The 26794-nt window shown below is 36.8% G+C and overlaps 3 protein-coding genes across 5 annotated transcripts in view; 2 read left to right on the top strand and 1 right to left on the bottom strand.

Moving 5' to 3' along the window:
- The first annotated feature begins 277 nt into the window (after positions 1-277).
- Positions 278-11965, top strand: si:dkey-28a3.2. 2 transcript variants are annotated; one of them, XM_048185663.1, is made up of 8 exons: positions 278-415; positions 904-1062; positions 3236-6924; positions 7246-7554; positions 10177-10217; positions 10756-10814; positions 10932-11234; positions 11311-11965. In XM_048185663.1, exons 3-8 carry the CDS (start codon positions 3337-3339, stop codon positions 11328-11330), a joined length of 4320 nt encoding a protein of 1439 aa, XP_048041620.1. In that variant the 5' UTR covers positions 278-415; positions 904-1062; positions 3236-3336; the 3' UTR covers positions 11331-11965. The 2 variants fall into 2 exon arrangements, with proteins under 2 accessions (XP_048041620.1, XP_048041619.1); XM_048185662.1 differs by having other exon boundaries at positions 10932-11965.
- A 605-nt stretch (positions 11966-12570) lies between these two features.
- On the bottom strand, positions 12571-18795 carry ecsit (ECSIT signaling integrator). The gene is made up of 8 exons (XM_048185669.1): positions 18612-18795; positions 17762-17952; positions 17250-17664; positions 16935-17158; positions 15721-15778; positions 15191-15339; positions 13162-13282; positions 12571-13067 (listed from the first exon to the last, which is right to left on the bottom strand). The coding sequence occupies exons 2-8, from the start codon at positions 17897-17899 to the stop codon at positions 12820-12822; spliced, it is 1353 nt and encodes a 450-aa protein (XP_048041626.1). The 5' UTR covers positions 17900-17952; positions 18612-18795; the 3' UTR covers positions 12571-12819.
- Positions 18796-18904: 109 nt separating this feature from the next.
- The window catches only part of eml3 (EMAP like 3), a 48781-nt gene continuing 40891 nt past the window's right edge, over positions 18905-26794 (top strand). For both annotated transcript variants that reach the window (XM_048185664.1, XM_048185665.1), the window contains exon 1: positions 18905-19275. In XM_048185664.1, the coding sequence (XP_048041621.1) occupies positions 19251-19275 (25 nt within the window). In that variant the 5' untranslated portion in view covers positions 18905-19250. The remainder of the gene's footprint in view (positions 19276-26794) is intronic.

Genomic DNA, 26794 nt, shown 5'->3' on the forward strand with positions numbered 1-26794 from the left:
TCACAACCGGAGGATTTCGTAGATGCATTCGTCGGGTGGTTGACCAAATATCTGAAACACGCACTCACCCATTACAGTGTGTGCAGTGTCTGTCTCTGCACTGGAGCCTCGCCGCTGTTTGCTTTTTGGTTTAAGTAAACTTAACTTTGCGTGACGATACAAGTCGCATTTAGATCGAAGTTGGAGGAAAGATCTGTCAAATGTCGGTGACTTTAGTTGATCTCCTGATTGTATTTAGATGTTCTGCTTGTCTTCAGGGTGGAGAGCCGAGCTAGGGGCCCCTGGGGCTCCTTTAGGGGCTCCTGGGTAAATTTAAAGAGACAGTAGCGTCTATGATGTAGTGACGGCTGCACCACGGGGCCCATATGTTATGTTTTATCTTAATATTATATTTTACACCAGATTGTAAACAAAGGTATGCATTTTGTACAATCTAATATTTAATTAATTCATTAATCATAAAATGGGATTAAATAAGCTATTCTTTTCTAATTATGCCTGGTACATTATTAACAGACAGACATTTTTGGAAAATACAGTTATTCTACATGAAATGACAGTTTAACGTTTTTTTTTTTTTAATATATATTTATGGACTAATTCTATTTGTTTATATATCAGTGTATATTTAACTATTGAACAGTGTATCTGTTTTTTTTTTTTTTTTATCTTTGTGAAATGCTTTCCTACCTTTAAACTAAATACCCCTAAGGTACGTAATATAGTGTTAATTTGCAATATGTGTGTGTGTGTGTGTGTATATATATATATATATATATATATATATATATATATATATATATATATATATATATATATATATAATACAAAATTAGGCTGCTAAGCCATATGCACGTGATTCATATTTTCTGTTCTATAACTGCAAAACGTAATTGTTTTTAGGGAGTGAGGGACGCTACTGCTTTAAGATTTTATCCGCACATGATCGTACATCCTGGTACTTTCACCGTTTTCAAGGAACCGATATAAAGAAAGGCTGCAACGGGAAGAGACTGCAGTGTCCTGAGACTGAGCTTAAAGAAAGTTAGGTGTCACTACCAGGTAAAATAAACGCATGCTTCACGCACTTGGTGTTGTCATGTCGCGAGTGTTTTATTATAAAGACACGACAGTCCACGCGCCGGCAGACAGCAGCTCATGAGCGCAGATAAGGAAGACAACATTGTCTCTCTCATACACTGCTGGAAATAGCGACAGCGTGCTCATTAAACTCACTCCAGTGTTTATAGGATGCGTTTTTATATTATTATTTTTAAATATTTACATTTTAATAATGCTGCCATCGTAATCAAAACGCCAGAGTTGGGTAGAGACTCACAACAGAAATCATCATCAGCCTGTGATTGTGAGACAAGATTTAAAGTGACAGCAATGTTTGTCCTCTGTTTGAGCTTTGTTTGAGATTACTTAAGCAATCCTTTACTAAACATTTTATTAATATTAGCTTATTTATATTAATTAGTTTTGTAAATAGCCCTTTTCTTTAGCAATGCATAGCAGTAAGAATAGTTTAATAAAATGACAATTGGGCATTGTTTACATTCGTGTTGTTCCAAGGAATCCAAAGCTGTATGATTTTATTTATTCTGTGGAATAAAAAATAAAAATATAGTGAACTAAAATGCGACAAGTGGCTATCAAGCTCCAAAAATGCACCAAAACAGTAGTTCAGAAGTCTTTTGAATCTATGGGGAGTAAACTGAAATTTAAAGGGATAGTTCACCCAAAAATGAAAATTTAATGTTTATCTGCTTACTCGCAGGGCATCCAAGATGTAGGTGACTTTTTTCTTGTTTCTTCAGAAGAACACAAATGATGATTTTTAACTCCAACCATTGTCGTCTGTCAGTCAAATAATGCTAGTGAATGGGAATTCCATCTATAAGACTCAAAAAAACATGCACAGACAAATACAAATTAAACCCTGCGGCTCGTGACGACACATTGATGTCCTAAGACACGAAACAATCGGTTTGTGTGAGAAACTGAACAGTATTTATATCATTTTTTACCTCTAAAACACCACTATGTCCAACTGCCCTCCACATCCGGTTAGTGAGGTCTGAACGGCTCTGACAACGGAAGTGATCTCTCGCACTCATTGAAGCAAAGCGCGAGACATCGCTTCCATCATCAGAACGTGTTTTCTGACCTCACTAACCAGATGCTGAACACAGTTGGACATAGTGGTGTATTAGAGGTAAAAAATGATATAAACACTGTTCGATTTCTCGCACAAACCGATCGTTTTGTGTCTTAGGACATCAGTGTGTCGTCACGAGCCACAGGGTTTAATTTGGATTTGTCTGTGCATGTTTTTTTTGACCCTTATAGATGGTTTTCCCAATTGACATGCATTATAAGACTGACAGACCGCAACGGTTGGAGTTAAAAATCATCATTTGTGATGATTATAATTATAGTTTGAATTCTGACACAGTTTGAAAGTTATATATGGCACGTGTATTTGCATCACTAGGCCATTGCTGACGTGTTCTTGGTGGTGGCTAGAGTTCTGGGTAGTAGGTTTGCTAAAATGTTTTAAATGGTTAATAGGGCATTGATTGAAGCACTCATTGCCTTCACTTGCTTGATGATTTGTTTCTATTTTTGACATAGTACAGTGCAACACAAGCCACTCTTTTTTTCACCAACTTTGCATATATCAAACATGACTTTAGAGTAAACCAACATGGTAGAAACAAGTAATGGCAATAATAGTGTTTGGACTGCTTTTTACAGAAAAATTTGAGGAAAAAAAGAAAAAGGCTTGAATGAAGTTGTTTATGCTTCTGTCAGCTCTCTTTCTGATTTGGTATCATTTTGTTCCATGTGACAATCTACAGAGTTTGCGCACGTTTGTCCTCAGAGGTTTCCCCCACATAACAGGATTTCTGATTGTAAATAGTCATCATGTTGGAAATTTATGATTAGAGACTGGTGTGGCCCCGACGTTCTTCCAAGCAGATTTAGTCACTCTTAACAGATCACACCGCCGGAAAATATGATAATCTGTGGAATCATCAAGATAATTGGGACTTAAACTAGGATTGTTGGAAGAGGAGAATTGGCCCAAAATTGTCTTATAGTGTGTGCCCATCTTTAGTGAACATTCTGAGATGATAATGTGTTTTACAAATCTGCCTCCCATCATTCATCAAATCAAACTCATCAAATTGATTAATTCATCAAATGTTTTTTGTTTCCCCTACAGGTCACCTACTCTTGGATTTTCAGAAAAATGGACAGTATGCCTCAAGCACTGCATGAAAAATCCATCTAAACAGAAAGACCTTGTGAGACTGCTTCACATAAATGAAAGATGTGACCCCACAGAAATCCTGTTTAGAGCAGGTTTTGCCCTGCCTAAGAAGATGTAATCCAGTGGTTGATGTTAACCAGCAGTATAATGGTGTAACTAATCAGCAGCCATGTCCAGCAAGACTTTCTCTAAACGTCGTTATCAGCCAGCAGCAGAGTTTGATGATGTCACTCTTGCCCGCAAAAGGGAGTACTGGAGGAGCAAGAAAAGAGAGCAGAGGGCAAGAAAGTCATCTGCCAAAAAAAAAAATCGGAAATGAAAATCTGGGGTTGTGCATGTCCGTTGTTAGTGATGAACCTGCCTTGCAGATTCCCAAAGTTGACAATGATCCCTCTTTACATAATCATGAGATTTCATGCAAACTGGAAGATACTGATGCTCCTAGAAACTCTTCCAGCTCAGGTCTATCAGTATCTGAATGTAATGTTACTATGGTGTCATGCCAAAAAGAGAGATGGTTTCAAAAGACTAAGCTCAACCATGTCTTACCTAAATTCCCAGAAACAAGCACAAATTCCCTGAAGGGTGTAATTGGCAATAAAAGATTAAAGTCCTCATTTACAGGGTCATCAAACACAGATGCTAAAACAGAGTCTTTCTGCCCAATAGGCCATTCAGTTACTACAACATGCATCGAGTTGCATTCAAAGAGCACTCATACTCAAAAAACAAAAACAGGCATGTCATCCCTAAATAGCAAGCAATTAGCAACATCTCCGCAAAGCCATGTTTCTATGGTTTTACCAATGCACAACAACCAAAATATGCCTCAGATCTGTCTCAGACCCTTGACCTCTGCAGAATGTAAGGTTCATAAAGAGCAGAGCCTTGTTCACAGTCACATCGCTAAGAGAAGAACATGTGCCTTTGCTTCAAAGCACAACACCACAATGGCTATGACTGAAGAAGAGATGGCTGCTAAGCGTAGAGAGAACTGGCGCATCAAAAAGCGAGAACAGAGAGCAAAGCGTGCTGCAAAGCTGGCTCGGGACCGAGAAGGGAGTCTCGGACAAGGACAGTCTTCCTGTATCATGAATGCTTCATCTCCTGCCAACAGTAAGGCCTTGAGAGGAATCAGCTTCAACTCAGCGAATCCTAAATGCCTCAATCAACAGTCTTTTGGAGTAAAATGTATTGCTTCTCGGACACAACTACATGTCCAGGACACAAAACCAAACCATGCATCCTTATCCTCTGGTATTTTGCAACCATCCTCAAGTAAATCCAAAGTGCCGCAATTTGCACACACTCAAAAGAGACATTGTCAAGAGCCAACAAAGAAGTTTTTCCTCGGTGCTTCCAAAGTCGAGTCTCCTGAGGATCGGCATGCCAGACAGAAGGAGTACTGGCGAATTAAAAAGCGTGAGCAGAGAGCAAGGCTGTCTACAGTGGTCAAAGCACAACTGAAGGAACAAAGCACACTTAAACATTGTGGGAGACGCTACCACAACAGTTTCAATCAGATGTGTGGGGTTCAGGTGAATAGAGCAGGTGCATTTACAAGTTCCTCAGACAAAATTGGTGGTTTTATCAAAGAAGATGGCATGGTGACGGTCTCCACTTCGAAGACGACATCTGAGTCTTCTCTACCTGGAAGTCACGACTATTCCAATGTGAAATGTGTCAGAAAGGTAAGACTCCAGGTTCAAGTACATTCGCCCCTATATTCAGATGCTCAACCAGTCACAAAGCTCATTTCTCCTCCATGCAACATTTCCAAGGCTCACCATAACTCTCTGGTAAAGTCTAGCTTAGCCGGAGGTGCAGTTATGGGCAGTATGACAGTCACCATCCAGTCCGAAGCCCCAACAGAGGAAGAAAGGATCGCCCGTTTAAGGGAGTACTGGAGGATAAAGAAACGAGAGCAAAGGGCTAGTCGGGCTGCCCGGCTCGGGAATGGTCTGCTTAGGTCAAAAGTTTCAGTTTTAAAGCAGAGAGAGCAAAACAAGAAGTCAAATAAAAGGGACAGTATTACTTCATCCATTACTAAAACAGGTGCCCCAACCCCTATTAAAGAAGAACACATCAATCCTCCTATAGATGCTGTATTTTCCATCCCAGAAATTACTCCCTGCATCAGTGCCATAGATGGCAAACCTTCACCCTGTCCAACCTTAAAGTCACACATTGAACCTCCAGCAGCTGCGAACCATCATGCCACCACTCTTCAAGCTGTGGCCTCCATGAAAAAGCTCCTGGAGGAATCAGTTTCCACACCAGAAGACAGTAACGCCACCAAAATGCATGTTAAGTGTGAAAATGAGCCTCTTTGGCTAACTAAAGATGACCTTACATCTGAAGATGCAAAGCTAAATATTACTTTACAACAATACGACTTATTAGAGCATGATGTCTCAGAGGATACAAGCCTTATAGATTTCAAAATGAGTCCTCAAACATTTCCTTTTGAAGACACTAGCCATCATAAGTCTCATAACTTCTGTCAAGAGGCTGCAGATGGAAGTCATGACTTTTCTCCAGTGGCTGTGCAACCTCAGTGCATAAACACCCAGAAGTTCAGTGATGATGGAGCAGATCCCAAGCAGTCCTGCCCTTCACAGGCCTCGCAAAAGAAACAGCTTGGTGAGAGCGATGAGCTTCAACGAAAGAGAGAGTATTGGAGGTTAATGAAGAGAAAACAGCGGGCCAGAAAAGCCAACAAAGATGCAGCCAAAGATGCAAATAAGACAGAGGAAGAAAGGATCGCCCGTTTGAGGGAGTACTGGATGATTAAGAAACGAGAGCAAAGGGCTAGTCAGGCTGCCCGGCTCAGGAATGGTCTGCTTAGGTCGAAAGTTTCAGTGTTAAAGCAGAGAGAGCAAAACAAGAAGTCAAACAAAAGAGAAAGTATTACTTCATCCATTACCACAACAGTTGCCCCATCGAGTGCCCCAACCCATATACAAGAACACATCAATCCTCCTATACATGCTTTATTTTCCATCCCAGAAATTACTCTTTGCATTAGTGTTAAAGATGGCAAACCTTCACCCTGTCCATCTTTAGAATCACACATTGAACCAGCAGCTACGAACCATCATGCCACCACTCTTCAGGCTGTGGCCTCCATGAAGAAGCTTCTGGAGGAATCAGTTTGCACACCCGAAGACAATAATGCCACTGAAATGCATGTTAAGTGTGAAAATGAGCCTCTTCTGTTAACTAAAGATGACCTCCTTACATCTGAAGATGCAAAGCCAAATGTTACCTTACAACAAAATGTCTTGTTAGAGTGTGGTGTCTCAGAGGATACAAGCCTTAAAGATATCAAAATGAGTCCTCAAGCATTTCCCTTTGAAGACACTAGCCATCATAAGTCTCATAACCTCTGTCAAGAGGCTGCAGATAGAAGTCATGACTTTTCTCCAGTGGCTGTGCAACCTCAGTGCATAAACACCCAGAAGTTCAGTGATGATGGAGCAGATCCCAAGCAGTCCTGCCCTTCACAGGCCTCGCAAAAGCAGCAGCATGGTGAGAGCGATGAGCTTCAACGAAAGAGAGAATATTGGAGGTTAATGAAGAGACAACAGCGGGCCAAAAAAGCCAACAAAGATGCTGTTCTTCACAGTCTGGTTCCACAGGTGAGTTTCATTGATATTTTTGCTTAGCATTGATGTTGGGTCTGTGTCAAGTGAGTGTTTTTTTTTTTTTCCCATCCCCAGTTCCTTAATGGTTCCTTAATTAATTCCTTAATTTCATTGGTTGACAAATGATGAGATAATTTTAATAATAAATACATTTAAAACAGTTCTACCAGTAATGCTTACATATGAGTTTTAATAACTGTTCACAGTCCATTTGGCCTTGATTATAGATTAAACAAAAATACTGAGGAAAACTGAGGAATACTGAGGAAAACTCATTAGAATCATTTCTGTAATCAAACTACACTGATTTCACAGACTCAGACACCCAGCACAACTCTCCTGCTAGCCATGTCCCAGGACACTTCCGCATGCAGAAAGATCCCCATTCAGAAGCAAACAAGAAGGTGCACCAAACCTGCAGGTCCACAGGCACAGCTGAGAGATAAATCAAGAACTAACAAAAGCCAGATTGTGGCCAAGCCAAATCCACAAGTTGATCCACAGGAGGTTATACGTAGAAGACGCATGCAATGGAGGATCAAGAAACAGAAGCAGAGAGCTAGAAAGGCAGCAAATGAGAGAAAGCTACGCCAGGCGATGCTCCCTCCACAAGGCCAGACTTCGGTAAAGATTTTTTAGACCTTTATAGATTTATTTAATTTTATTTATATACAGTAGCTACCACTCAAAAGTTTGCGATCAGTAAGATTTTTTTTTTAAAATAAATTAATACTTTTATTCAGCATTAAATGGATCAAATGTGACAGTGAAGACATTCATAATGTTACTAAATATTTGTTTAAAATAAATGCTGTTTTTTGTTCTATTCATCAAAGAATGCTGAAAAAAATTTCCTTGGTTTTCATAAAGTATTAAATAGCACAACTGCTTTCAACATTGATAATTATTAGAAATGTTTCTTGAGCAGCAAATCAGAATATTAAAAAAGTTCACAATTTTATTGTTTTAACTGTATTTTTGATCAAATAAATGCAGATTATAAGAGCATAATAGACTTCTTTAAAAAAAAATATATATAAAAATCTTACTGATTCCAAACTTTTGAATGGCAGTCTAATTGCAGATAGAGAAAGGGCCGCAAACAAAAGCACAATAATTTGAAAACCAGCAGTAACATCCCCCTCTTTCACAGATTGTTCTAAAAGCAAAAGCAAAAAAACAGTGTAAAGTGCAGTACCGCTGTGAGTTTGAGTGGGACTACGATACCCACGCGCACATCCCACTGATCATGCACTTGTTTACTTTTGTGACATCTGTTAACCAATTTGTGGTTTGCACTGCACTGTGTAAACTGATCTTCTCTTCGCTATCAGGGGCTCATGCATGTAAATGGATTATCATTTACCCATCCCATGTTGTTTCAAATTTATATAATTTCCTTTCTTCTAATAAACACAAAAATGATACATTTCAACTGTTTTTGCCCATACAATGCAAGTCAACATTGGACCCACTGACTTTCATTGTATGAACAAAACATTGTACTGTCTTATGTGTTCCAAAGAAAGAAAGTCATACAGGTTTGCAAAAAAACACAAGGGTGAGTTTACACTGAGATCCAAACATCACGGTACACCAAAACCCTGTAATAATAACACTGCATGCTTTATGTCCCCTGGGGGCCCCAGCTATATCTCAGTACCAGAATTTCACAGACACATGGGGGTAGGCTGTTTTGAATTGCAGCAGTGTTCACAGGGCCCCATGTGGGGCCCCAGCCATACCTCAGCACCAGAATATCACAGAAACATTTTGGAGGCCTGTTTTGACTCGAGGCTGTGTACAGAGGCCATGTGTGGGGCCCCAGTGGTTCCAGGAATATCTGTCCTCCGGTTTTATTGTAGAGACCTGGAAAACATAGGGAAAAACATTTCAGGACAACATGGTGGTGATGGGTTTTGTAATTGATTAGCAGTAAAAAATAGTAAATGGTCATGTATTTCTTCAAAATATATCTGAAAAAAAGATAAATGAACATTTACCTAAGCTTTGTATGCTGTTTTAGATTTCTTTAGATAGAGATGGTGAGATACCAGAGTTTTTCTATCATGTAACTTGCTGTGAATGTTTGCAGGGAAGGAGGCCCTTTTACCTTTTTTTTTATTTATTTATTTGGAGTTGTGCCTTATTATTCACTGTTCTTTTCCCCTGGTTTCTCAAATGTTTGTATGCCACAGGTGCAATTTAAGGGTTAAATTGACTAAAAAAGTGTCTTAAACATGGTGGCAGAAATAACTATACTACTATACTATGTAGCAGTTTAACTTAACCTAACACAAGGCACAAGTTATGTAGGGATTCTCACTCAAGTCACCAAATATGTTTTACTTTTGGCCACATGTCACCTAAGGTTATGGCAGTTCGGTCCTAAACCTTAGGGATTAGTCTCAAATTACGTGAAAGGCAGAAACCGCATGTGGACCAATGAGAAGTCCTGTCCTTCCAGGGCTTGGTCCAAGGGATCTTCTTCTTGCCCTCTAAGGCTGAATCCCAAATGGCACACTTCTATGCACTTTCGGTCTTGTGGACCTACAATGGCTGCCACGTTCACGTGTTTGTTAAGTCCACGGGACCGTAGGGTGTCCCATTCATCATTTTAGGTTTTAGAAAGGTGCTTGTGAGCGCCACCTTTGCGGCTGCTATGCGCCCTCGATGCGCACTTCAGCTGAGCCTGCAAGTCTGCGAGCTATGCAGAGGCAGTCAGAGCGGCGTTACGTCACGAAAGTGCAGACTCGTAGGAAGACTGCGAGTGTTTAGGGTGCCATTTAGGATTTAACCTAAGAGGTCTTCTTCTTCTTCTTCTTAGTTTTATGGCAAATTGCAACCATGAGCCTAAGAGGTCTCTGGCAGTTGTCCTAGCATCCTTATCTGATGGTGTTAGACATTTGTTTGTGCTAGTCCAACAAGATCCAATCAAAATTTAGCAAACCTTTGACCACTGCTGCAGTCAGAGAGGGGCCCCACCATAAAACTGGGCCCTGGAATGTGAAGTTCAACTACTACATCATGCATTTACTGTACATGTTAAACCTCCAGTAATTATTTTTATTGGTGTTTGTTTTTACCCTTTGGTCAAATGAGCTATGGCTCTCACAAGGACCATGTTTAAAATTAGCTGTTGCCATTTGCTGACTACAGTTGATGTTTGTACATTTAAAAAACAGTGAAAACAAGGTAATTTAATGTACATTATCCTGGCTTTTTTTTTTTTTTTAATCCTCCTAGGGTCAGAACATCACCAGTTTCTGCTCAACAGTTGTTCAGAGGTGAGTAGTAGGAAAGAAAAATGTTGTTTTTAATTAGTTGCCTTTTTTTCATTTAATACACTACTGTTTAAAAGTTTGAGGTCAGTAAGATGTTATATATTTTGTTTTTGGAAGAGGTCTCTTATGCTCACCAAGACTGCATTTATCTGATCAAAAATAAAAACGGTAATATTGTGAAATATTATTACAATATAAAATGACAAATATGTAATTTACTCCTTTGATGCAAAGCTGAATTTTCAGCATCATTACTGCAGTCTTCAGTACCACATGATCCTTCAGAAATCATTCTAATATGCTGATTTGAAACATTTCGTATTATCATTGTTGAAAACAATTGTACTGTTTATTTTTGTGGAAACAGAAATACTTTTTTATACATTTTTTTTTTGTAATGCCTTTACTGTCACCTTTTTTTCAATAGAATTGTGTCTTTGCTGAATAAACTTATTAATTTCTTTCAAAACTTATATTTAAACTTTTGAATGGTAGTGTAGATCTTGGTTTCAAATTTAATGTTGATTCCTTTTCCAAACAGCATAAAATCAGAAGACCAACTGGACTACTTAGCTGAGCCATGTCAAACTGCACTCAAAGGTTTTTTTTTTTTTTTTTTTTTTTAATTAATTTTCTAAAACACACATTACAGTTTGCCAAACAGTTTAAATGAATATCTGGTAACTGATATTACTATATCTTTTACCACATTTTAAGAGGAGTCAAGCTTTGCACCAAATGATGCAACGGAGGGGCCGTTGTCACAGGCCGAGTGGAGAAACGTCTACCTCATGGACTCTGATCCTGTCAACCTGTTGTTGGTGTGTATGGTTTGTGGAGAGCAGCAGTACTCCCTCAGTGTGGAAGCGGCGAAGGCTCACATTGAGGAGGTTCATCCTAATACAATATCGTTGGGAGAACTTGAACGTGAAGGCATTCTTGATGCCTGGGATAAACAGGTGGCCGTCCGCGAGCACTCCATCACCCACCAGCTTCAACAGCGATGCAGCGCTCCTACAGGTAACGGAAATTCTACATTCAGTCTGGCTTAGAAAATAAGAAATACTTAATTTTTATGAATAATGTTTCTGAACAGAGTTTCAACTGCCAGGTTAAAAATGAAAATAAAGTTGAGGCTGAAGTCTTTGAGTGAATTGACAGAAGGCATGAAACACATTTCACTCATCCATTTATACTGCTGCATTAACTTCCTTTATGAACCAGAGCTGAGCCAAGAAATGGCTGATTGATTTATTATTATGGGTATTGCTTTTGTTAAACATGTACCAGTAGTACACTATATGCTATATTTATCAGTTGTTCCACTGAAACCTGACATTAAATATTTTTTTCTCCTGACTTATTGATTTACCTGACACACATGTGTGTAAAAATTCTGTTTTCTTACAATTTGTAAGTACTATCTGTTTTGTTGTAGTCATGTGTAGTAGATTAATATCTTTTTTGATAGGAGAATATCAAAATGTTGATTCAACCTTTTTCTTTCTGATGTACTACTGAGCCTCATTAAATGTACTTTTAGATTCTGGTAATATTCAAAACCGTGCAGGACCTGTAAATGAGGTAACAAAATAAGACAAGTATGTAAAAACATTCTCACATGCACAAACAACTGGAAAATATATAAGAATTGCCATTTGTTTGTAGATTTGATCATCAGATTGTGCACTTTTCAAAAATTTTGTAATTTTCTTTTTGTAATAAATTGTTGCACTGCATAATGTACAGTATATATTATTTTGATATCTTTATTTTGTACTTCATTTTCCTATTTTGACTTTCCATAATGTTCTTGTTTTTACTGATCTTAAGAATTTCTGTCTGAATAGGTGATTGATTACTCTCTCTCATGACAGTTTAAAAATGTACAATCTAATGTAATTTATTTATAATTTGGAATCAGTCCCATGTAGTAAATGACTAGCTAACCTGCTAAATTATATGTGGTGTTAATGCTTTTAAAGTATGAGAATCAGATCATATATAGTTTAGCAAATAGTTTTAGTCTTTACAATCTAAACCAAGGACAAGTAAAACTTGTAATATTTTCTGCTTCCCTCATCAGTCCACATCTGTTGTACCTAATAATTCCTTTTGCTTGCTTGTCCTTAATTTAAAATGTTTATTAGCTTAGCATGCCTTATATACATCTTTTTATGACCGAGATGTTGTTTAATGTTGCGGTGATTGCTAAGAAGTTTGGCTAAAAATATAGGTCTACTTTTCTTAGAATAGTAAAACTAAAATTTTTCTGAACATTTAATACTTATATATTTTTATACTTAAAAAAACAAAAATATTTATTATATTAAAAAATGCACGCAAAATCAAAACATTGCAGAAATGTATATTTTAATGCACTGCCAGATCAGTTTATGACATATCTACACATCATAGAGCAACTTTGCATAATGTAGACAGATCACAATTCAAAAATAGTGTGTAACTGACAAAACATCAATCAGTATCTGGTAACTTAATTCAATGAGCTTCATCATTTTAGATTCATGTATAACTACCACGCTCTGGTAGATCTCCATTGAGTTCTTGATAAAATGCATGGCATGGCATTGTGAAACGACTCTCACTGGTTCACTCCTTGAGAGCGTTGTGGTTCCTCTTCAATAATTTGATCTATTTCAACCTCCTGCTCAGGGGTTTGCTGAGCATCCGACGAGGTTTGCAGTTCTCTAGGTCCAGATTCCAAACGGAACACTGTGGGGATCTGGCCCAATATGGGGCAGGTCTCCTGTAGACCAGAAATCCACTGAGACAGAGTGGCTTGGTCACCCTGACCGGCCATACACATGGCGTAAACCGGCCCCTCTTCCACTGCAGGATCAAATAAACAGAAATCATTGTATATAATTGGTGATATGCAAATCACTTCATTCAAGCCAAGCTGACAATGCAATATGAATCTCACCATCATCCACATAGAAACTCTCATCATCACCAAAGTCTCTTTCCAGGTCGAGTTCCACTCGCTGAGGGTAGAAGAGACTCTGTTCCGGACCAATCATCTCAGGGTCAAATTCTTCCTCAACCTACAAGAAAATCAGATGCTAATACATAATCGAGAATGTAAATTCTTAAAGAATGAACTCTTAAAAGAATATAACAATAGATAATAATAAAATTAAGTTTTGTTTCTGGGTTCTACTAGAATAGAGAGGTTTTCATGCTTGAATGTTCAAAACACATTTTTCACACATTTGACATTGTTGCAGCACCTCTCTTCCCAGTCTGTCAGTATCTCTGTTTAGTTCCTGTCTCTATGAAGCCCTGCCTTTCAAAAAGCACAATTTGAAAACAATACTGTTATTGTCTCTGTGTAAACTACAAAAACACAAATTTGTGAAAACGATGACTTCATGCACATGCGTGTTACGTGTTCAGTCGTAGTGTTTCTTTACAAATTGACATTGCCAACTACAGCGTTTTTAGTCATTTTCGCAGATCTGTATGAACAAGGATAGTTTTGTTAACATTGTCGTCTGTATGTGAAAAACACACAAAAAATGCAGTTTTTAGTACATCGTTGTCATGTAAACTACCCTAATTTGAAATGAGGAAAAATTGTGATGTGTTTGTTCCCAGAAGAAAACTCAAGACTACAACGAAGGCATTTCAGGGAGTTCAGAAACAGTGCACACCGATAGAGAAGAACTCCCTTTTGAATGACTTTGTGCTTTCCCAGCTAACATGTCCATGTTGGCCCCACATGGGTTTTATCTGGGTTTTATGGGTGTCATCAGGGCATGGGGTCAGAGTGGGCACTTTAATGGGCTGATTGTGGGCCCCAGTTAGGTTGCCCATTATTGTTTATTTAAGGGTCCCATATGGGCAACATTTTGGCTATATTAGGCTATAATTATTTTTTTTCTGATTTGGTTTATACCATTATGGGTAACTGCCATAACTGTATAAAAACATTTTCAACCAATGAATTAAATTGATTCAATTTTAAGTATTTCATTTGTTTTAAATGATTGTGCAATAATTTAATATAATAATAATCCATGATCCTTGACTAATTTCTTTTTATTTATATGTATCTACAAAAAAATGAGCTCAAAACAAAAGCACTTGCACCACCTTCCCCACAAGCCAAAACAATTGGCATGTGTGCTTCCCACCTTCTCATTTGGGAAAAAAACACTTTATCAAGGTAAGATATGTATTTTTCATTTTATATTAACCAAGATTTACTGTTGCTTTTATATTATTAAATAATTTTAAAAGATTCAGTAACAGCAGACTCAAGAATTAACTAACTATAATGAAGCCAGCCAAACTAGCGCAGCTAAACCGCTATGTCTAAAGAATGAAAATGATAGTATTGGCAGTTAAATGTTTTGAATGTCTTTATCTGACACACTAAATTGAGTTCATGGAGCTCTCTTCTAATAAGCTGATGATCTTGTAACTTAAAATATATAGAGCACCATATAAAATCAGCTGATTTTAGGAATTCTTTGTTTGGTCAGGTACAGTTAGTTTGAAAGTGAATTATGCATAGTAGCTCATTAATTGACCCACTGGAATCTTTAAAGAAATAAATGGGGCCCGATTTTCACTCACTGGAAAAAAAACATAATGGGTCCAGTGTGATCACCCATGTGGGCCCCAAAAGGTTTTTGTGTGTAGCCCACCCTGACCCCATTATTAGCACCCATTTGGGACCCAAGTGAGCCCATACATCTAAATGGACCCATCATGTGCCCCATGGTCTAACATACATAGGGCCCGTGTGGAGCCAATGGAAAACATTTTCTGGCCCCCATTTGGGTTGCTCATGAAGGGCCCAAGTGACAGCCCATCAAAAACCCCCATGGAAATATTGGCTGGGTTGTAACTTATTCATGCTCAAACAACAACATTACAAGCAAAAACCGCATAATTGGTCCACAAAGAAAATTCTTTAAATGCCATCATTATCCCAATTATGGTACCTTTTCCTCAGGCGGTATAGGGTCTGCCCTAAGTAGAAAATAATGAACACAAGTCTTCCTGAGCCACAGTGGAAATGGGCCTTCCACATACACAGGCCTGCAGGGATTGTGTTTGGCCAGAAGAGAGCGCTGGTCTGGACTCTGAATACCTAATAACAAAGCAAGATATAATGGGCTTGGTTTTGTGTGCTTATTTCATTTCACCAAACAGTATTTAAAATTCCTTTTAATGCCAGTTTCCATTTAAAAAACTGATGTCCAGTCACTTGTATTACACTTTGTATTCCAAAATAGAAGTGTTTCATATAAAAGAATTACATTTGGTTCTTAGCAAAGTAATCAAACTACAATTAAATGAATAATTCAGGTTAAATACCAAAAAGTTAGACAGCATCCATTTGTAAAGAATGCCAAAGCATGTTGTGTTTACAAAAAGTTTTGAGTTCTTATTATTTTCTGAGATACAGGCGACCCAGAACATTCCTTAAATAATAGTGGTTCAATTATCACTAATGGTAAGAGTTACATACCTATAATATGGGGACGTGTAACTTCTTCTCCTGTCTCTGTGATGTCTGTTGATGGATACTACAGGAGTGAAATAAAGTATATTTACATTTAAAGTACATTTATTAAGCCTTTATTTCCAGATACTGTAAAAATATACACTATCGTTGAAAGTTTGGGGTCAGTAAGATTTTGTTTTTAAACACATTAATACTTTGGTAACACTTTACAATAAGGTTCATTAGTTAACATTACTTACATTAGTTAACATGAACTAATAATGAACAGCACTTCTACAGCATTTATTAATCTTTGTTAATGTTAATTTCAACATTTACTAATACGTTATTAAAATCTTGTTAACATTAGTTAATGCACTGTGAACTAACATGAACAAACAATGAGCAACTGGATTTTCATTAACTAACCTTAACAAAGATTAGGAAATACTGTAACAAATGTATTGCTCATGGTTAGTTCATGTTAGTTAATACATTAACTAATGTTTAACTAATGAACCTTATTGTAAAGTGTTACCAATAATGGTTTTATTTAGCAAGGACACATTAAATTGATCAAAAATTACAGTACAGACATTTATAATGTTACTTTATTCTAAAAAAAGGATGCCATTTTCCACAAAAATATTAATGTTTTCAACATTGATATTAATAAGAAATGTCAGTATCACTTTACAATAAGTTTCCAATTGTTAGCATTACATAACTACATTAGTTAACATGAACTAACCATGACAGATACTTCTAGATCATCTAGATCATAGTTAATGTACTAATTTACTAATACATTATTAAAAATCAATCATATTAACTACAATTAATACATGCTTTAGAATTATTTTTCATTGTTAGTTCATGTCAACTAATGTTAACAAATGGAACTTTATTGTAAAGTGTTAACGACATTATCCTTAAGCAGCAAATTAGCATATTAGAATGATTTCTGATGGATCATGTGACACTGAAGACTGAAGTAATGATGCTGAAAATTCAGCTTTGATCACAGAAATAAATTACATTTTAAAATATATTAAAATAGAAACCATTTTTTTAATTGAAATAATATTTCAAAATATTACTGTTTTGCTGTGAGCATAAGAGACTTGCAAACATTAAACAATCTTACTGATCACAAACTTCTGAACAGGTTCTGCTAGTGTGACGCACTGCTAATTGAGGTCTTTACGACTGTTTAAAGTAGTAAGTCAAAGAGTCACCTGATAGACTGTTACTTTAGCATCCAGGTCATCGGCAATCCGGGTAAGACTGAATCGAGCGAGTTCTACTGGGTCGCTTGGGAGTACATGTGGGATGGGGAAGGGGTTTGCGTGCTTGAATTTGGGAAACCAGTACATGATACGCTGGAACTTCCTCATGGGATGGCTCTTTTCCCCGAATATCTGAGCCAATAAAACCTTGGTCTCTACATTGGGCATGATACCTGTTAAAATTGAGAAGGAAGAGAATTGGTGAATCATTAAAGCCACGCACCAGTTTCGGTTTCTCTCTTACAAAAACACAAACACACACACCATAGTTCTCCATCTGCTCCAGCAGCTGTACTCCACACTCTTGCTGTCGCGGGTAGTGGTTGAACATCCTCTGTATGAAGTTCTGTGGCACAAACACCTCTTTCGGAAACACATCTAGGAGTTTGTTGTAAACAGTAATGTCTCGTTCTACTCCGAATTCCGGCATCTTCTTCAGGGCAGCATAAATAAACTCCACGTGTCCTCGTCGCCGAATGTCCGCCTTGTTGAAAACATCCACGACCCTGTTAAAATCAGCCTTGGTCTTTGAGTCTCTAGCAGCTCGCTCAAATAAATCATCGTGTGTGACCAAAGTTTTGTCTTTATGCTGCGTCTGATGTTCAACTGCCTTTTCAAACTCTGTCTGGTTTGGACGACTCGTGGAACAAACTGCACTGCAATGGAATGGCCTTAAAAACTTGGGAAAAAATAACACAGACAGGACAGAAGAACACAGGCATTAATGCAGGTGCCCACAGATTATAAACCAGCATTATTCAGAGGTAAGCAGGTACCTGGCCATTGCTGTGCTGTGATCCAGGGGTTTGCAGATGTGCCCCACCAGTCAGGATCACATGTTGTACAGGTGTCCCCAAAAACCTTGAAACACACCCAATGCACTGGATCCGAAACAGATGACGAGGAGCATTCATGATTATGACATCACAAACCACAGAAGACGAATCACAAACGTGCTGAAATGAACCTAGAAAGGAACAACATACAAAAACATCACTATCAGAGTATTACTGCTTTTTAATGTAATAATTTATCCATTTAATATCTATATATTGTGACATCTATCTATCTACCCATCCATCTGGCTGTCTATCAATGTCAGAGAAATATAATTATAGCCTATAGAAGTAATTATATAATTTAAATCACATTATTGTGCATCTATCTATCTATCTATCTATCTATCTATCTATCTATCTGCATGTCTATCAATCTCAGAGAAATATAATTATAGCCTATAGAAGTAATTATATAATTTAAATCACATTATTGTGCATCTATCTATCTATCTATCTATCTATCTATCTATCTATCTATCTATCTATCTACCCACCTATCTACCCATCTGCCTGTCTATCAATCTCAGAGAAATGTAATTATAGCCTATAGAAATAATTATATAATTTAAATCACATATATTGTGCATCTATCTATCTATCTATCTATCTATCTGCATGTCTATCAATCTCAGAGAAATGTCATTATAGCCTATAGAAGTAATTATATAATTTAAATCACATTATTGTGACATTTACATCTGTATTTTTCTATAAATGTAATTAGTCTATACAATAAAATAATTATAAATTGCAAAAGAACGCTAAATAATACTTTATCAATACTCACGACCACTAAATCCACTCAGATCTCATTCTGCTGTCAAGTCTCCTTCAAAACACGCACCGGCTGGTTTCCTGGTGCGTCGTCTTTCATCTTCCCCCTGAAACGCTTTGAAGAACATTCCACTCACATTGGTTCCGGGCCTCAGTGTGTTATTCACGCAATCGGCACTAGATGGCAGAACTGTATTGAATGAAAACTACAGATGTAACTTAGCTGTCAAAGTTATGATTTTACCCTTTCTTTACCCGGGGCTTGGGAGGGGGAACTGTACAGAAACGAAGTAGCGCGACTTATTTCAGTTTCACGTCGAGCAGTTAGAAGGACAAATTAGAAATCTCACGCTCTCAATCAACTTTACATTGACGCGGTTCCTGGAGTAAATCCAGCCCGTGAGAGCGTGCACTTGCCTCATGCGATAGAGACACTCTCTGCTCATTTCCTGGATTCGTGATTTCACAGTAACAGCAACTTCTGCAATCTTCAGTGGCACCTCCACGCGTGTGTTGGTGTGCGTGAGGTTCCCGCAAGCTCCTGGCAATGCTGTTGACAGCATATATGGAGATATGCACTGCGTTTCTGCCAATGGGATATTCTAGAAGAATCCAATATTTGCGAGATCTGTAAGGAGTGTTTGACTCAGACATGGATGGATCAACGAATAGTCTTGGTGAGTTTTCTAAATACTGTTGGCCTTGTCAACTTACTATGTTTATGTCTATATAATATAAATAAAAACGACAAACTTACAGACACACTTACCAACTAACTAGTTTTGCAAAACACTTTGGCAACATAATTTCTAAGCCAAACCAATCTGTCAGTATTTACAAATGGACAGTTTGTTTACTTTCAAAATAGTTTAGTGTGAGATGATGATTGCAGTGTGTAACAGACATACACACTTTCCTCGCAATAATATACCATTGGTAACCAGGTTTCCGACAGCATATAGTTACCACAGTTATTGTTATTGTATTAAAACTGCTAAGGCGATTTTATTAATGCTGAAACAGCTTCTTAAACAAGCCTAAACTTGTTTTCTGGTCTTTGCTGGCCTCCTAGCCTGGCTAGGCAAGTCTGGGTAGCTGAAAGGTGCACACATTTTCTGTAAAACTAGACAACAGGCCTGGCCAAATACACAATCCCAGAGCACTGCCAATAAAAAATAAATCAAAGAAAATTATGATAACTTATTAAATTGAGGGTCCCATATTAATTTATTATGCTTTAAAGTAACACTAGCTGTAGAAACTATTGCATTTTGTAGTTTAGCATCGTCAATTTCGGAAAACCTGTTGCAATTTCACTTATTTTTAAAAGTTTTTTTATGTTGCTTCTGAGAAGATATTGTTATACTCAGCCATTTGTGTACTATTAGATATCTAATTAATACAAAATCTTTTGTTTTATGTATTTTCTTAACATGTTTTAGTTTAATGTCATTCAGTCTTCAATTACACAACCACAACAACAACAACAGCCGCAGTTCATTGCGTCATTTTTGTGAGGAAAAGAAAAGAAAAAGAAAAAAAAAAAAATCAAGCCAAGTCTGGCTTCCTCTGATGGCCTTCATAGTTATCTCATCATACTGTCTCTTTCCGTTTTAACAGTTCAGTTTTAACACTGACCAGTTTCTTTTTTATGGTTGGCTACTACTACTTTTATAAATAAAGGTTTATAAGTAATCCAAAACTCTTAACTCTTCATTATCTACTAGCACTTCTTAATGAATTTTTTCATTTTATATATATATATATATATATATATATATATATATATATATATATATATATATATATATATATATATATTAAATACAGAGACTAGTATTTGTTCATTTAGCCACTAGTAGTTTTTCATTACATACTAGTATTTTTTTATTTTGCAAGTCTTTTCACCCTGTTACCCTGGTATCTATCCCAGTGCTTGCTAGTAACAATTCTTACCTCACTAGTTACAGTTGTTTTTCTAGTCATATGTATTGACTATTCAGAATAACTAATTCATAGTTTGCTTGTAAGATTAAAAATGCTTCTAGTAACAACTAGAATATACTGTCTATTCAGTTGCTACAAGAAAAACTGCAATAAATACTAAAATTAGCTATTAGTCAAATTGAAAATGATACCAGTCACTATTGGATTACTTACCAGTATTTTAAAAACAAATATTAGTTGCATAAAATAAATACTAGTTACTTTAAGTAGCTTGCTTGCTTGTCTAAAGCTTTGTTGGTTTGGTAATAATGGGGGTGTTGTAGTTTGTGATTGCTTGCAGTGTAGGTTTTCAGCACTGAAAGGGTGTCTGTAAAGGTGACGCCACATGTGCTTTTGTTATGTTTACTGTCTGGTAACATGCTGGGCCAGTGGAGAGCAGTAAATATCATAGCGGAAGCCCTCTGGCATCATGCTTCTACCACAGATGCTTAATTTCTCCCAGCTTGTCTTTCTGTCTCAAGTGCCTCAAAGTCTGGATCGTGTCAGGTGATGAGGGCCAAAATATCAGATAATTGGTTGATGCAACTGCAGTGATTGACAAGTTGACATTGTGTCAAAGTGTTTGGCTTTCCACATGTCAGAAAATTTGTTTCAAAAGTGTGTTTCTGTAGAAGCAGTTTTTGTTTGGTAGTTTGTAAATAGGTTTTAAATTTTAGATGAGATACAAGCAGGGACCTTGAATAAGATTATTAAAGTCACCATGAAATCAAATTTTATGATTCATATTTTTATGCAGTATTGCAGTATTATAAATGATTTATCCATGCACATCATTATTTTTCTTTTAAATTCATGTGCCCTCGTAATCTTTAATTAAAATAACTTCCCCTCCCTCTTGCAACGACATCTCTTCTCTTCTTTGATGACTTGTTTACTGACATGAGGGCTGGACAACCTGTCAATCACATGACATCACAGCAATAGCAAACCAAAAATACTGAAGTCCCGCCCTACATTTTTCTTTTCTAAGAAGCCGTTTCACTCAAATATACGTCACAATAAGGAAGAAAAAACAATCTCGACTTCATGTTGACTTTAAAGAATTGGTTTACATTTACATAATCTGTTTTAAATAGAATTCTTGTGTGGAGATGTGTTAAAATTACATTTCGTTGATCTTGATAGCATTTTGAAACTCTACATGGGTTGTGTACAGAGTTTGGAAGATATAAAATGCTTGAGTTAATCATGTTTAATACTGAAGTTTTTGTTGAGATATAATGTTTCTTTCATAAATCACTTGACTGAACAGAAACAGATCTGAATAGGTTTGGATGAAACAATTTCTAATGGAAAATTTGGATCGAATGAGTCTCATTTGGTTCTGTTTATCCTGTAGAAACAAATAAAGGTAAATGACGAAATTGTTTGGTGAAACACTACAAAACCTCCCAGCTAGTTTCTTCAAATAAGTCATGTAGGTTTGTATCAAGTTTTTTTCTTGTTCTTTGTCTCGTTGTGGGAGGTGAGAATTTGTGTTTCTGAGTAAGAATGAAGATGCAGGGGCGGACAGTGCCGTACAGGAAGTTCCACCGTAGCCATAAGAGGTGCGACGCAACGCTGACAGGAAAGAGAGCAGTGAGAGGTGGGCGAACTGAAGTGGAGAAGTACCACATAGGGCTTATGATACTTTCGTTTATTATATCATGGCTCAAAGTGAAAACAGACCTACTAATATTAGTTTTTGATTCATCTTAGATTTTGAGGAAGGCCAGATTTTCCCAAGGTTTGTTTAAATTGTTGCAAAATTAGTTTTAGGTGGATACCAAATGATTCACAGCCGGCATGGTTCAGCTAAAATGGTTTGTATTGAGCATATGGTTTTGTAAACCACGGTTGAAATACAGTCACTCATGAGTGTTTAATTTATTTTTAGCGTTTAATTTATTTTACTTTTATCTACTTTGTGCTGCATTGTTTTTTAGAGTGCGAGTTATTTGTTTTTTTATGTTTCAGACAGGAAAACAGAGCAGCAGAATTAAACAATGCATTAAAAATTTTTCAGTAAATCATAAACAAACTAGCCGTTGCATATTATCTTGATATCTGCTTATGATTTTCTGTCAAGTAGGCTTGCCGCTCATATGCACTCCTGGGCAAAAAGATGAGCCAAGCCAAAATGGCAAAATATTTAGTGGTCTTTTTATGGTCTTAAAGGGATAGTTCACCCAAAAATGAAAATTCTGTCATCATTTACTCACCCTCATGTTGTTCCAAGCCCTTAAGACTTTCGTTCATCTTTGGAACACAAATGAAGATATTTATAATACAATCTGAATCAGTTCTGTACTCTCCATTGACAGACTATGCAACTACCATTTTGACACTTCAAAAAGTTCATATAGAGATCGTAAAACTAATCCATATGAATTGAGCAGTTTCGTCCAAATTTTCTCAAGAGGCACGATCGCTTTATATGATGAACAGATTGAATTTAGGCTTTTATTCAAATATAAACACTGATGCTTGAGAACAAACCTCATTGGTTCTCGCACATCAAGCAAGCATGCTTGAGACTCCATTTACCATATCTAATGTGTGCGTTGATGAATGTTTATTAGGGGTGTGATGAGATCTCGTGCCACAAGATTTCTCATTGAGGTGAAAAAGCTGTCTCACGATATTGCCACGATGGAGTTTGAGGGTGAAATTTGAATATGCCACCGCTACATTTACATTACGCCTCTACTGTCATTTTGCTTTTTATAGAAATAAAAAACATTTAATTCAGGTGGATAACGGTCACTCCAATACCACCTAGCTCATCCAACACGAGCTGCAGAACCGTACGTAGTGCAGCAGGAATCAAAGTTCACTGATCACAAGACGAGAGTAAGTGACTGACAAGACCATGGCGGAGGATTCGTTGCACAACAGAGCCTAAAAGCGTCTGAAAATGTCTGATCTTACAGAATGCGCGCTCAGCACTGGCACTCCCTATTCACAGAGTACGGGGCGATCGTGAAATCGAAAAGCGAAAGTAAAACGCGAACGCGCATTCTAACACTATTTCAACGCGGCTCCCTGATGCATGCAAATATCTCCCAATATTATGCTGGGCTGTGTAGTTGTAACCATCTCTTAGCTCTGCATCATGCTTGAAGAAAAATTTGGTCTATATTTGCGCTTTGAATATTGAGAGAGTACTTTGATTATGGTTGCACTTATTGTTTGCACTTTGAGAAAACTGTGTTATTCATTTTTTTATTTCTGTGATCAATTTGTGGAAAAGAGTTCAGTTAGGAGGTCAAAAGTTGTCGAAGCTCATAAATTGTGCAGTTCTAAGGTCTGATAAGACTCATGTGATATCGTAGCTAGTTGCGTTTGTGGCAAAACTTTTTACAGTACTTGAGTATTGTTGTCTTTTACAGCTATCATAATTCATACTTAATAAGTAAAACTGAAATGACATTCATTACAAAATGATTAGTTAAACCATTCCAAAGGCACCTGCAGACTATTTTTCTAGTTTTCTTTTTCTTTTTCTTAAAAATACTGAGTAAAAATCTTGTCTTGTCTCGAGAACTTAATCTCATGTGTCGTCTCGTCACACCCCCAATGTTTATATGTAGGGCAATTCCAGCGTTATGGACGTGACATTTGGAGTCAAAACTTGAAATATAAACGCTCAAAGAATGCATTTAATAGCAACATATTAAACCGTCTATTTATATATTCATAATCCCTTACTAAAGGAGTCCAGACATTAGAAAAATGTCAGTCTATACAATTGTTTTATATTTTAGATGAGGGAAATATACAGCGTTACGGACGTGACAAAAAAAGTCACTAAGTTTTGGGTGACAACATATTTTTTAAGAATTCTGCGAATTATATTGCGCAAACCAAAAGTAATACTGCCCACCTAATGAAGAAGGGTTGGCTCTCCACAGAGCATAAAATAATAATTGTATTTCATTTTTCGTGTCCGCATAAATGAGGAAAAAACAACGTTACGGATGTGACAGTTTTCCGTTACGGACGTGACCGGTCTGAAAGCGGCACATGAGACTGCTTTAAAACTGCTTTAAAACTTTCACAGAGACCTCAGGCAGGCATTTAAACTACCAAATATTGAAATCTGGGATACCAGTATAAGACTGCACAATTTATCAACATTTTACTAAACTTTATACCAGGGCTTAAAAACGAAATAATAATAATAATAATAATAATAAATCACTCCACTCCGAGCAGAATCGGTATTTTAACGTTTCTGTTCCAGCGTTCCTTCTGTATTATAAACGTTCTGAAACTGGTTTGATTAGAAAAAATAAAGGTTAATAACATTTGATGTTATTATTGAATAATATTAGGCTAGTATATATGCTATAATGTTTAGTGATTTTGATATCGCAGACTAAATACCGGCAGGCAGGAATAACTATAGGCTATTTACTCATTAAAACCAAAGGTGTTCATCAGTGATTGTACATCAAGAGCAAGGACACGTTGTGTGCATTTTGTTTTGTGCTTTTACCAGAACGAAACGCTCGATTGTCTGTGTGAAAACTGCGCGTGTGCACGAGCGCCAAGAGAACTGATAACAGCGGCAACGAGCACTGGCCATGATTTCAGAAACAACACGTTCCAGCGGAAAGATCGCCTCTTATTTAAAACAGACCTATGAATTTCTTATCGAAAAATGTTTTTTTTTCTTTAGGTAGGCTACAATTATTCTCTGAGTTTAAGTAAAATTTCTGAGACGTTCCAGAAAGATTCTAGTAGAGAGGCAGCTGAAAGCGCACGCAGTTTTTTTAATTTATTTATTTTATTTTACAAAAGTACAATGGTTTGTTGTTATTGTGAGCGTACACAAATACAAGTAGACCATTTGTAGTCTTGCACTAGTCTATAGGCTATCGCCAAAAATGAGGGAAGGCCTGTTTTCAGTTGTTTCAGCTGTCATGAGGAAAAAATCCATCAGAAAGCGCAGGCGCGTTCGTCGGCCAGAGGGATAAAATGTAGCAAATTTAGTTTCATATTTATAGTGGGCTATAGCCTATTATTATTATAATTTTTTTTTTTTTTTTTTTTTTATTTCATCTCGTTGATTATGATAATTGAATAGCATGACGGATACGCAATGTTGGGAGACATGCAGCGGGTCAGACATAAGTTTGACCACTTCATTAAGTTTTGTTTTATATTAAGTCTTTCTTTAAAGTGAATTTCGTTTTGTAGAAATTGTATCTTAATTTCAATCAATGTTTCATCAACCAATTGCCTATATTTAATAAATGGGAAGAAAACCATGAACGTCGGGTGTGGAATGGATTGCGTAAGAAACGAACTCATGTTTCCGCGGCCTTTGAATAAGGCTGAAGCAATAGACGTATTTTTTATTATTATTTTTTTTTTAATTTCTTTATTACTTTATTACATGTCTTTATTACTTAATTAATCGATAAGATATTTTTGGTCTAACAATATATTTTAGCTGGTCTAAATTCTAATTTAGACAAATTTGCGTAGGCTATATAAGGTTCCCTTCTAGACAAGCGCGTAAATTGCTGTTTCGGCTGCAAATTTTCAGTAATTTCGATCGGTGCATCATGATAATTCATGTATAGTAAAAGAATAAAGAAACAACTCTAGACTTATTGGCTAGGCATGGAAAAGTACTTCAGCCATCCCGGTAGCTGACCATTAGCAGAGCTGGCGATGGGGTAAATATGCTTGGGCAATATCTAATAATAATAATAATAATAGCCTAATAATAATAATAATAATAATAATAATATCTCAGCAAAGAATGAACATATTTATTTGTCTCGTCGGCACACGTCCGCTAACGGTAACACAGCGCGTCAAGGCTTTCTGTTGTCTTGGCTACCTTACAAACTGGCGATGGAAACAATAGTGAATTTTCCCCCCTTTTGTAATTTACATGTAAAAAAATGAATGTGATTTTAACGGTGAAATTTTGTAAAAAACACTACGGAAAAAAAAACTGTAAATAGATTAACAGTAAGTTCCCATACTAAATACAGGGAAAACTGTAAAAGCTCTTACCAGACATTTAATGTAAATTTTTAGACGTAAAAATGAACAAATCAATATATAATTTACAGTCAAAAACTGTAAACTGATATTCCCACAATTCCCTGTGTGACACTCCACATTTGAAAGTATTTTGTTTAAATAGTCATGTTTCTTAGTTTTTGTTATCAGTTATGTACATTAGGG

The sequence above is a fragment of the Megalobrama amblycephala genome, linkage group LG3, assembly GCF_018812025.1.
Source record: "Megalobrama amblycephala isolate DHTTF-2021 linkage group LG3, ASM1881202v1, whole genome shotgun sequence".
NCBI classification, from domain to species: domain Eukaryota; kingdom Metazoa; phylum Chordata; class Actinopteri; order Cypriniformes; family Xenocyprididae; genus Megalobrama; species Megalobrama amblycephala.

Excerpts from the sequence above, each read along its gene's own strand:
- si:dkey-28a3.2 (XM_048185662.1), top strand. The coding sequence starts at position 3,337 with ATGAAAGATGTGACCCCACAGAAATCCTGTTTAGAGCAGGTTTTGCCC. Across the intron at positions 6,925-7,245 it reads TTCACAGTCTGGTTCCACAG|ACTCAGACACCCAGCACAAC; the intron begins GTGAGTTTCATT and ends CTGATTTCACAG. Across the intron at positions 10,815-10,931 it reads ATGTCAAACTGCACTCAAAG|AGGAGTCAAGCTTTGCACCA; the intron begins GTTTTTTTTTTT and ends CCACATTTTAAG.
- ecsit (XM_048185669.1), bottom strand. The coding sequence starts at position 17,899 with ATGAATGCTCCTCGTCATCTGTTTCGGATCCAGTGCATTGGGTGTGTT. Across the intron at positions 13,283-15,190 it reads CTATACCGCCTGAGGAAAAG|GTTGAGGAAGAATTTGACCC; the intron begins GTACCATAATTG and ends ATTTTCTTGTAG. Across the intron at positions 13,068-13,161 it reads GAGTTTCTATGTGGATGATG|TGGAAGAGGGGCCGGTTTAC; the intron begins GTGAGATTCATA and ends TTGATCCTGCAG.